Below are 12,252 nucleotides of genomic sequence, written 5' to 3'. Positions count from 1 at the left end.
TGGGTACACCTTCTATCACAGATCCGAAGGCAAGACATTCGTTGCCAAGAATGGATCCTTTCTAGAGAAGGAGTTTCTCTCGAAAGAAGTGAGTGGGAGGAAAGTAGAACTTGATGAGGTAACTCTACCTGCTCCCTTATTGCAAAGTAGTTCATCACAGAAACCGGTTCCTGTGACACCTACACCAATTAGTGAGGAAGCTAATGATATTGATCATGAAACTTCAGATCAAGTTACTACCGAACCTGTAGGTCAAACAGAGTAAGATCCGCACCAGAGTGGTATGGTAATCCTATTCTGGAGGTCATGTTACTTGACCATGGCAAACCTATGAACTACGAGGAAGCGATGATGAGCCCAGATTCCACAAAATGGCTTGAGGCCATGAAATCTGAGATGGGATCCATGTATGAGAACAAAGTGTGGACTTTGGTTGAGTTACCCGATGATCGGCAAGCCATCGAGAATAAATAGATCTTCAAGAAGAAGACTGACGCTGATGGTAATGTTACTGTCTACAAAGCTCAACTTGTTGCGAAAGGTTTTCAACAATTTCAAGGGGTTGATTACGATGAGACTTTCTCACCTATAGTGATGCTTAAGTCTGTCTGAATCATGTTAGCAATTGCCGCATTTTATGATTATGAAATTTGGCAAATGGATGTCAAAACTGCATTCCTGAATGGATTTCTGGAAGAAGAGTTGTATATGATGCAACAATAAGGTTTTATCGATCCAAAAGGTGCTAACAAAGTGTGCAAGCTCCAGCGATCCATTTACGGACTGGTGCAAGCCTCTCAGAGTCGGAATAAACGCTTTGATAGTGTGATCAAAGCGTATGGTTTTATACAAACTTTTGGAGAAGCCTGTATTTACAAGAAAGTGAGTGTGAGCTCTGTAGCATTTCTAATATTATATGTGGACGACATATTGTTGATTGGAAATGATATAGAATTTCTGGATAGCATAAAAGGATACTTGAATAAAAGTTTTTCAATGAAAGACCTCGGTGAAGCTGCTTATATATTGGGCATCAAGATCTATAGAGATAGATCAAGACGCTTAATTGGACTTTCACAAAGTACATACATTGATAAACTTTTGAAAAAGTTTAAAATGGATCAAGCAAAGAAAGGGTTCTTGCCTGTAATACAAGGTGTGAAGTTGAGTCAGACTCAATGCCCGACCACTGGAGAAGATAGAGAGAAAATGAAAGATGTTCCCTATGCTTCAGCCATAGGCTCTATCATGTATGCAATGCTGTGTACCAGACCTGATGTGTGTCTTGCTATTAGTTTAGCAGGAAGGTACCAAAGTAATCCAGGAGTGGATCACTGGACAACGATCAAGAACATCCTAAAATACCTAAAAAGGACTACGGATATGTTTCTCATTTATGGAGGTGACAAAGAGCTAGTCGTAAATGGTTACGTCGATGCAAGCTTTGACACTGATCCGGACGATTCTAAATCACAAAATGGATACGTGTTTATATTTAACGATGGAGCTGTCAGTTGGTGCAGTTCTAAACAAAGCATCGTGGCGGGATCTACGTGTGAAGCGGAGTACATAGCTGCTTCGGAAGTAGCAAATGAAGGAGTCTGGATGAAGGAGTTCATATCCGATCTAGGTGTGATACCTAGTGCATTGGGTCCAATGAAAATCTTTTGTGACAATACTGGTGCAATTGCCTTGGCAAAGGAATCCAGATTTCACAAGAGAACCGAGCACATCAAGAGACGCTTCAATTTTACGGGACCAAGTCTAGGTGGGAGACATAGAAATTTGCAAGATACATACGGATCTGAATGTTGCAGACCCGTTGACTAAGCCTCTTCCACGAGCAAAACATGATCAGCACCAAGGCTCCATGGGTGTTAGAATCATTACTGTGTAATCTAGATTATTGACTCTAGTGCAAGTGGGAGACTGAAGGAAATATGCCCTAGAGGCAATAATAAAGTTATTATTTATTTCCTTATATCATGATAAATGTTTATTATTCATGCTAGAATTGTATTAACTGGAAACATAATACATGTGTGAATACATAGACAAACATAGTGTCACTAGTATGCCTCTACTTGACTAGCTCGTTGATTAAAGATGGTTGAGATTCCTAACCATAGATATGAGTTATCATTTGATCAATGGGATCACATCATTAGAAGAATGATGTGATTGACTTGACCCATTCCATTAGCTTAGCACTTGATCATTTAGTATGTTGATATTGCTTTCTTCATGACTTATACATGTTCCTATGACTATGAGATTATGTAACTCCCGCTTACCGAAGGAACACTTTGTGTGCTGCCAAACATCACGATGTAACTGGGTGATTATAAAGGTGCTCTACAGGTGTTTCCGAAGGTACTTGTTGAGTTGACGTATTTTGAGATTAAGATTTTTCACTCCGATTGTCGGAAAGGTATCTCTAGGCCCTCTCGGTAATGCACATCACTATAAGCCTTGCAAGCAATGTAGCTAATGAGTTAGTTGCGGGATGATGCATTACATAATGAGTAAAGAGACTTGCCGGTAATGAGATTGAACTAGGTATTGAGGTACCGACGATCGAATCTAGGGCAAGTAACATACCGATGACAAAGGGAACAATGTATTTTGTTATGCGGTTTGACCGATAAAGATCTTCGTAGAATATGTGGGAGCCAATGTGAGCATCCAGGTTCCGCTATTGGTTATTGACCGAAGAAGTGTCTCGGTCATGTCTACATAGTTCTCAAACCCGTAGGGTCCGCACGCTTAAAGTTTGGTGACGATCGGTATTATGAGTTTTTGTGTTTTGATGTACCGAAGGTAGTTCGGAGTTCCAGATATGATCACAGACATGACGAGGAGTCTCGAAATGGTCGAGACGTGAAGATCAATATATTGGATGACTTTGTTCGGACACCGGAATAGTTTTGGAAGGTTTCACACGTATACCGGAGTGCCGGGGGGTTACCAGAACCCCCCGGGGGATTTATTGGGCCTCATGGGCCCTAGTGGAGAAGAGGAGGGGCGGCTAGGGCAGGCCGCGCGCACCCTCCCCCTCTAGTCCGAATAGGACAAGGAGGGGGGGGGGCGCCCCCTTTCCTTCCTCTCTCTCTCTCCCTTCCTTCCCCTCCCTTACCCCAACAAGGAAAGGAAGAGTCCTACTCCCGGTGGGAGTAGGACTCCCCCCTTGGCGCATCCTTCTCCTGGCCGGCCACCTCCCCACTTGCTCCTTTATATACGGGGGCGGGGGCGCCTCTAGACACAACAATTGATCATTGATCTCTTAGCCGTGTGCGGTGCCCCCCTCCACCATATTCCACCTCAGTAATATCGTAGCGGTGCTTAGGCGAAGCCCTGCATCGGTAGCATCATCAACATCATCATCACGCCATCGTGCTGACGAAACTCTCCCGCAAAGCTCTGCTGGATCGGAGTTCGTGGGACGTCATCGAGCTGAACATGTGCTGAACTCGGAGGTGCCGTACGTTCGATACTTGCTCGGTCGGATCGTGAAGACGTACGACTACATCAACCGCGTTGTGCTAACGCTTCCGCTTTCGGTCTACGAGGGTACGTGGACAACACTCTCCCCTCTCGTTGCTATGCATCACCGTGATCTTGCGTGTGCGTAGGATTTTTTTTAAATTACTATGTTCACCAACAGAGGGGCATTCCAGCGGCGGGGACGACGACGAACGGGGCGCAGGCGGCGCGTCGCCGCCAGGGGCGCAGGTGCTGTGTTCGAATTCCATCCCAACCCAATTTCTTTTCATCAGGTTATCTTTGGTCAAAATGACTCCTCTATGGACGAACCACATAAAGATTTTGATGCGGAGTGGAACTTTAATCTTTCATATGTGCAAAGATCTCGACAATGGCTCAGAAAAGTCCAAATACATGGATTTCACAGAGAATAATCCATTCATGGTTAACTTCCAGCTAATTGTATCCGCCTAGTGAAAATTGAACATCCATCAACCTACGGACCAGGTGCAACCAGGCATTCCAACATTTCCATATAAGGGATCTCCTAAATTGGATGTTAAGTTGTATCGAGTCTAATACTGTGGCGACATAATCCTCCTTACGTTGTATAATATTATATAGGGAAGAGTATTGTAAAGCGAGAGACGTCTTCCCTAGCCATGTATCCTCCCAAAATCTAGTAATGGTACCTAACCATTACTAGATTTTGGGAGGATACATGGTTAGGATACATATATTACCAATTAGGAACTTCACCCGCCGGAAGAAAGTTACTTTTGTCTTCATTAACCCTTTCCAAAAGGATGAGTTCGCACGCCTTGCATTCACCTGGGCCAAAATCTTAGTACGTAGGTATTTATTCCGTAAGATTTGTATCCACATGTCTTCGGTTTTAGTAGATAGTCTGTATAGCCATTTGCTAAGCAAATATCTATTCTTTACCTTTAAATTCTCGATCCTTAACCATCCTAATCTCTTTGGTACATGATATCTCATCTAGCCGATCTGTATTTTTTATTGGCCTCATCGGCTTTGCAAGAAGTGGCGGTAGTAGACAAATATCCGGGTAGTTTGCACGAGCGCTGTATTACTTGGGAGCTCTATCCGTAGCCCAATCTCAAGCCCGCCAACGTGTGGTGTTCGCCGCGCCCAAATCCAACCAAAATCTTTGCTTCACCTCACCACAAAAATCCTAGTCCCAAATCACGCCCGCGGTCTTACCCTCCTCCTAGGCAGAACAGAGGCAGTGATTCCACGAGCCACCACCTACTGCCTACCATGGCCGCCACCTGCCGCTTCGCCGCGCCACTGGGTCTCGCCCCGCTGCCTCGAAGCTGCGCCGGCGCCAAGAGCGTCGCTTTCTCGATGGGCACCACCAAGGTAGCTCCACGGACACGGAGCGTCGCGGTGAGGGCGGGCGACGGCCCGGCGGAGACGCCGGAGATCCTCAAGGCTGCGCAGGACGCGGTCAGAGTACCTTTTGCTTGCTTGCGCAAACATTACACGGTACACGGGAATGTGCATCGTCGTGACTGACTAGAACTGTTGCTTCTAGGCAGTGGGCAAAAGTTGAGGACAAGTACGCCGTGGCCACCATCGGCGTCGCCGGGCTCGTCGCGCTCTGGACAGCAGTGGGGGCGCTCAAGGTACAAACGGGGCAACTGCCATGATACCAATTTGTTTCTTCTCCTCCCTCGGATATGTAAACATAGCTCCTCATTTTCTGTTCGCTTGTGCATTTTAGTCCATTGACAAGCTTCCTATCTTGCCTGGTGTGTTGGAGCTCGTTGGAATCGGGTACACAGGAGTAAGTTCATCAAGCATGTGTCCACGTACCTTTTGTCTTTCTGAGAAAGACCATAGATATGTTGTTCGGTTATTATCTTCTCTAACATCACCCAAGTGCTGCTACTTCGTGTTCACACAGTGGTTCACATATCGCAACCTCATCTTTCAGCCAGACAGGTCAGTTCATCCTGTTCATGTGATCTTCCTTTTTTTTCCTGTCACACCCATCGCTCTCAGCAGAGGGAACAATGGAGAACATCTCTTATTAAGTTTACATCCATATCTTACATTGTGAAACAATATTAGAGCATTATGTGCCATATATAACTGAAATGGAGTAAGAGACATTTTTGAACAGTAAAATGTCGTAAGAGTTTGGAGGACCTATGTTACCAGATATTCGTTGTTAGAAGGGATAGAGCGGTGGAATCGATGATTTATTGCATGAGCTTCGTGGGCATATATATAGGAGTACATGGCCATCTTGGAGTACAAGGCAAGGTAGAATAAATCCTACGCTATCCTACGTTTCCTAAATAACCGTGATACTCAACATCTTCCCGCAGTCACAATGGTAACGGCACAGACGGTGAGACTGGAGAAGAATGCAAAGGTAAGCCGACGGACACCCTACCACAGTCCTAACGGTCAATGCAGTGCGGAAGTCACGACTGGAGTGGAAACCGACGAGGACGAGGTTGTTCAAGCAAGGCGGTAGCTCTTTGTGCCGTTGTCGGGGTAGCCGAGAGCATGGGTGGTGTAGTCGTGGTCGAGGAAGCCGTGCGAAGAATACCGTGGTCGATGTCGAGTCGGGGTAGCCGGTGTCGAGGAAGTCGCCGTGGAGCCGTGGGCGCAAGAAGGTGCCGAGTTAGTCATGGGTGCAGTGGTGTCGAAGTAGTGATGCGCCAGGAAGAAGACGTTGACGAGGCGTCGCGCCGGGTTTGCCAAATCCGGGGACATGCTGTAGACGAAGGCATGCGTCGGTGTTGCCAGCATGGGGCATGCGTAGACGAACGAAACGAAGTTGACGAAGCGCCGCACTAGGCTTGCTAGGCCCTGGAACACATCATGGACGAAGGCACACATCGATACTGCCAGCATCGGGCATGCATAGACAAGGGACCTGCATGAGCTGTACGCCATGTCGAGGAGTCGAAGGGGCCAGTACAGAAGGAGACTCGATGACGGTTGTGGCGCCAATCGACATGGGGCCGATGTCACCAACGGGGGTCGGAGTAGACGAAGTGGTCGGGGAAGATGACAACGACGTTGGCGACCAGCTGGTGCTGGACGAAGACGAAGGGTGTGGACAGGGGACCGCGGCTACTGGGGTAGCAGCGGCGGGGACCAAAGAAGAGCATGATTGGTGGACATGCGACGACGGCTACGGGGTTAGCAGCGGCGGCGGCCGAAGAAGAGCGACGACGACGGCGGCTAGGTTAGGAGCGCGGCAGCGGTGCTCGAAGTAGGCGAGGAACCCGACAACGCGTCGAAGACCAGCACGAACAGTGTTTCCCGTGCCGAGGGAGGCGGCACGACGCATACCACGAGAAGTAGACGCGCGGGGGCGGTGGAGTGGACCGTGGGCCGTGGCGCTATGGCCTGAAGGGGCGACGCAGCGGCAATAGGCGGGTCGGGGCGACGACAGGAAGACCTTGGGGTGGCGGTGTGGACCGCGTGCCACGGCGCTACGACCCGAAGGGGCGGCGCATTGACGGTGTGCGGGTCGGTGCAGCCACGGGAACGGCCTCAGGCGGCGGCGGGGACCATGTGGCACGGCGCTACAGCCCGAAGGGGCGACGCCGCGGCAGCGCGCGAGTCGGTGCAGCCGCGGGAAGAACCATTGGACGGCGGCGTTGCGGCTTGACGGGGCGACGCAACGGCAACCCGTTGCTCAACTGGTGGAGGGGTGCGTCGTACTTGGGGACATCCTTCACGGGACCTGCAGAGGCGCGTGCAACCGACAAGCTAGATCAGTCGCATGACGTAGATGAGGCGGATCACGGGCTGGTGGGTGATCAATCCGATCGCACGCGAGGCCGTGGACACCGCTCGGTGGAGATGGGGTGGCGACGGAGTCGGACATGAAGCCGAGATGGGCAGCGTGGGATGACGTGCGGACGAGCGCGTCAGCACCAACACCTGGACTGCCCATGCAGCGCCGGTGCCCGGGCAGCGAGGCCCAAGCGACTAACGTAGCAGCGACGCCCGAGCTCGAGGAAGCCGACGAGGCTGACGCAGCTGGCAGCCGGCCCGACACAGTCGGGGACGAGGCCGACGAGGCAGACGCAGCAGAGGCGGGTGGTGATGGAGAGGACCCGGTCGGAGCAGGGTGACGAGGGCGAGTAGACGCGCGGACGACAGCCGTGAGGGTCCGCCTGTCGTGCGAGGCCACCGGGTCGGTGAAGAAGACGGCGGGTCGCGCTAGTGTTGGAGTACAGGTGCACGGGGGTTGACGGCGGCGGCGGGCGACGCAAACCGATCTAAGATCGGAAAACCAAAAAGAAAAAAATCGATCAAAGCGATCGGCGGAGAGAGAAAAATCCCAGATCAAGGATCAGGAAAAGGACTCTAGGGTAGCTGGTCAACAGGACCGGCTGACAAACCCTAGGTACGGGCGGCACGGCCCCTGGTGGCGGTCATGGCGATAGACCACCTCGGGGGCGGCGCAGAGCGGCGACAACGGCTATGGTTTGGATCGGTTAGGCTGATACCATGTAGAAGTGCATGCTCTAGCCAATGCTACCAAAAGACCGATTGATGGAAGAGACTAGGCAATACATTTACACGTCAATACTCCCCCTCACGTGTGGCTCCCTCGGGCCAAAACGTGGACCGAAAGTGGGCTGCAATTTAATTGCGCTAGTCGGGTTTTGAACTCAAGACCTCTTGGTTCCGCTACCATGTAGAAGTGCATGCTCTAGCCAATTCAACCAAAATACCGATTTGATGGAAGAGACTAGGCAATACATTTATACATCAACATTCGCCAAAACTGTCATATTATGTACCAGTATGTGGTATCCCCCTACCGTGAGTCCGTGATAAGTGATGAGTGGCTGTATGCCAATCCCGAAACCTTTTTCTTTAATGTTGGCAGGGAGCTGCGAAATCCATTGATTAGAAAGATGCATTACGAAAACATCCTCAAAAGAGAAATGCACCGGATAAAGCGAGCGCCAAAAAATAAGAAAGGGGGTGCTCGGTTTATCAAGGAAAACCGGGCGAAACCCTAAACAACGCCTATCAAGACTAGGCCTAAAGCATCACAAAACATACAACACGCCAGAAGGCCAACACCCCACAACACATGCGGCCGGGCACTCAAATGTCTTCGCCGCTACCAGAGTGTTCATCGCCAGGCGAGCCACAGGCAGAGGAAGAACGTGATCCTCTCGATCGTCACAGAGGACCAGGTGCACACGAGGCAGGAGAATATTGCGCATGTGGTGGATGCATACTACACGAGGCTCCTCGGGTCGACCACCGAACGGACGCATGGCCTTAACATGGAGATGCTGCAGCTGCCTGTTCGCGACTTGGCACACCTGGAAGAGCCGTTCTCGGAGCAGGAAGCGGCACGGGTAATCAAGAGTATGCCACTCGACAAGGCGCCAGGGCCGGTTTCACGGGGCGATTTTACGCTACCTGTTGGACTATCATCAGAGATGATTTCATGAGAGCCCTGCAGGAGTTCCATGGTGGAGATATGCGTGGACTGCATGCGATCAACAGAGCCACGGTCTCATTGCTACCAAAAAAGCCAGGGGCAGTGGACATTCGCGACTTCAGACCGGTGAGCCTCAACCATGGCGCAATCAAAATCTTCGACAAGATCCTCGCCACGAGGCTTGCGGACGATCTGCCACACCTGATCGGGAACCACCAGAGCGCCTTTGTCCGGGGACGAACACTCCATGACAACTATATGCTTGTGCAAGGCACGACTCGCAGGTTGCATGCTCTGAAGGATCCAGCGGTGCTCCTCAAACTAGACATATCCAAAGCTTTTGACACCGTGCAGTGGCCGTTTTTGGTGGAGGTTTTGTCTGCGCTGGGTTTTGGACCAAAATGGCTCGCCTGGATTTGTGGTTTGTTGGCGACGTCCACCACCAAGATCGCTGTCAATGGCATAGCAGGGGAGACTATCTACAATTGCCAGGGCCTGAGACAAGGCAGCCCCCTCTCTCCCATGTTATTCATCCTCTGCATGGAGCCTTTGTACCATCTATTCGAGTGCGCGTCCACAGCCGGACTGCTCACCCCTCTCGCCAGGTCTGGGCTGCAGCAACGTGTCTCCATGTACGCTGACGACGTCATGCTGTTCCTGAAACCATCAGTGAGAGATCTGCGGGCCTGCGCTGCCGTGCTGGACCTATTCGGCCACGCGTCTGGCCTCCGGATAAACCTGCATAAAAGTGCGGCCCTGCCAATTAGGTGCAGGCAGGAGCATATGCAGACGGTGACAGGGCTGCTGGGTTGCACGGGTGGCACCTTTCCTTGCCGGTATCTCGGCCTCCCGCTCTCGATAAGGAAGCAGACGACTGCGCAGTTCCAGGAGATGGTCGACCAGATGGCAGCGCGCCTGCCTACCTGGAAGGCCGTGACGCTGCCCAAGAGCAGCCGCCTTCTGCTGGTTCAATCCGTTCTGAGTGCTATCCCAGCACACTCCATGCTCGCAATGGGCCTGCCGCCGAAGACCATCAAGGCAATGATCAAAATCTGTAGGGGTTTCCTGTGGTGTGGAAAGGAAGAAGCAGGTGGTGGCAAGTGTGCCGTGGCATGGGAATCGTTGAGTCGACCGAGGTGGGCAGGAGGACTTGGAGTTCCAATCTGCGATGGATGAACATTGCCTTGCAAACCAAGTGGCTCTGGCTACAACGCGTTGATCACTCTAGGCCATGGGTGGAATTCAAGTTTAACATACCGAAGGAGGCCAGAGGGCTCTTTCGGGCAGCTGCGAGGATGACCATTGGTGATGGGCGCACTGCCCCTTTCTGGGAGGACCGATGGCTGACAGGATACCGCATACAGGAGCTCGCGCCAGTCGTATATGACAGAATATCTAAACGGACGAGGCAATCCTGAACTGTGGTGGATGCCCTAACTGATGCCACTTGGGCCCGAGACATCAGCCCGGACATGGACGAGCACGCGTTAGCCCAGTTCCTTGGGCTTTGGCCCCAAGTGGCGAGCGTGACTTTATTGGATCACACACCAGACAAGTTGACGTGGTCATGGGAGAAGGACGGAGTCTTCTCGGCGCGATCAGCCTATGCGGCAGGATTTGCAACGCTTCAGGTCTCCCCCACGATAGCTTACACATGGTCATCGCATGCACCCCTGCGCTGTCGATTTTTTCGCATGGCTGGCCCTTCAAAATCGGGTGTGGACCTCAGATAGACTGGCGAGAAGAGGTCTCCCACATCAGGAACGCTGCCCGTTTTGCGACCAGGACGTTGAAACCATTAACCACCTCCTCATCCGGTGTGTGTTTGCTAGAGAGACCTGGGATGCGGTTTGCCAAGCGATTGGCATAATTGGCGAGGCCCCAACGGCAGCAGATGACCTTCTGGCCTGGACTACTAGACCTGCGTTGGCCGGGCGGCATGCCAAATCCCTACGTGCACTCCATCTCCTGATCATGTGGGAATTGTGGAAACACAGGAACTCTATTGTGTTTGAGGGGAAGGCACCGGACGTGCGGGCACTTCTGCGGAAAATTGCCGCTGAGTGCGCGGTGTGGACGAAGGCAGGGATCATTCATAGCGACCTAGAGCCCTGGGTGGCTGAGATAGGTGTGTGGGCAGATAGGGAGTAATCCATGTATTTTCTCTTCTTGACGGGTGGAGTGCGCTTGTGGGTGTAACGTGAGCTCTGTAAACTGTGGATAGGGTTTCTTTACCCATCTTCTTCTTCATCTTCAATATATGATACGCACACTCATGCGTATTCGAGAAAAAAAAGAGTGCACACCAAATATCAGTGTATCATTCCGGGCCGGCACAAGAATATCCACGAATATCAATGACATCGAAGGCGCTATGTCCGGTAGAGCAAGCATATGTCACTACTATCCCGCGAGGTTGGCTGATATAACTCTCCTGACGCACTTGCATGTTGAGGATGCTTCTTCCGCTCTCACGAAAATGTCAATAAGCTGCCGCCGACCACCTCCACGAGCCCTGGGTCTCTCTAACTGAGTCCAGTTCCATGATACCTCAAGAGGAAACACGGCGATGAGCAAAGCCAATAGCGCCATCATCGTTTGATCAAGAAGACTGGATCCAGGGTTTCCCCCAAGCCCCAAGCATGTCGGGCAAGGGAAGGTGAAGACTGCACTATTGATGCCTCCAACAAGGAGACGGTGCCCGTAGGCACCTCCATCGACTGCTCTGGAAGCAACCGAAGTGTGGATTTTTTATGATCATCTTTTTGTCAATTGGCAAAGAAGCTAAGATGGCCCCCGCTCCCCTGCTCCCCTGCGCCGGTAGCCGCTCCGGCTTCGGCGGCCACCCACCCTTTGGCGCTCATGGCCAGCCGGGTCCAGCTCTCGGGCTCCCCTTCCGCCAGCTCGGGCCCTTCCTCTCCCGCGGGCCGCGGCCTCCCCGCCCCCTCGCCAGCCCCGCCCGCCTCGCGGCTCCGCTCCCTCATCGTGGCCCCGCCCCTGCCACCGGCGCAGGTCGTCGCCCCTCCTTCCCCTTCCCCGCCGCCGCGGACCTTCCCGGCTGCTCCCGCCGCGGGCGATGGTGGCGCCCCCTGGCAGTATGTGCGGAGCCGCAAGGATCGCCGACCGCCGACATCTGGTAGGCAGCCCGTCTGGCTCCTCTCGTCCCGGCCGCGGAGTCCAACCCTACCTGCTTCGCTGCATGGATGCTGCTACAACTGCGACGAAGATGATGGCCACATCTCGCGCCACTGCACCAACCCGACGAGATGTGTGCGCTGTGGAGGTCAGAATCACATTTCCATGGGATG

The 12,252-nt window shown here is 52.0% G+C and overlaps 1 protein-coding gene across 1 annotated transcript in view; it reads left to right on the top strand.

Annotated features, from left to right (window-relative positions):
* The first annotated feature begins 4,625 nt into the window (after positions 1-4,625).
* Positions 4,626-12,252, top strand: part of LOC119363595 (protein CURVATURE THYLAKOID 1B, chloroplastic-like) — a 16,700-nt gene continuing 9,073 nt past the window's right edge. Inside the window, exons 1-4 of the mRNA XM_037628981.1 lie at positions 4,626-4,953; positions 5,046-5,132; positions 5,231-5,293; positions 5,414-5,451. Coding sequence (XP_037484878.1) covers positions 4,765-4,953; positions 5,046-5,132; positions 5,231-5,293; positions 5,414-5,451 — 377 coding nt within the window. The 5' untranslated portion in view covers positions 4,626-4,764. The remainder of the gene's footprint in view (positions 4,954-5,045; positions 5,133-5,230; positions 5,294-5,413; positions 5,452-12,252) is intronic.

This window comes from Triticum dicoccoides, chromosome 2B, assembly GCF_002162155.2.
Source record: "Triticum dicoccoides isolate Atlit2015 ecotype Zavitan chromosome 2B, WEW_v2.0, whole genome shotgun sequence".
Lineage (NCBI taxonomy): Eukaryota > Viridiplantae > Streptophyta > Magnoliopsida > Poales > Poaceae > Triticum > Triticum dicoccoides.
The sequence above is the reverse complement of the archived record's forward strand: the minus strand, read 5'-3'. Positions and strand labels throughout refer to the sequence as shown.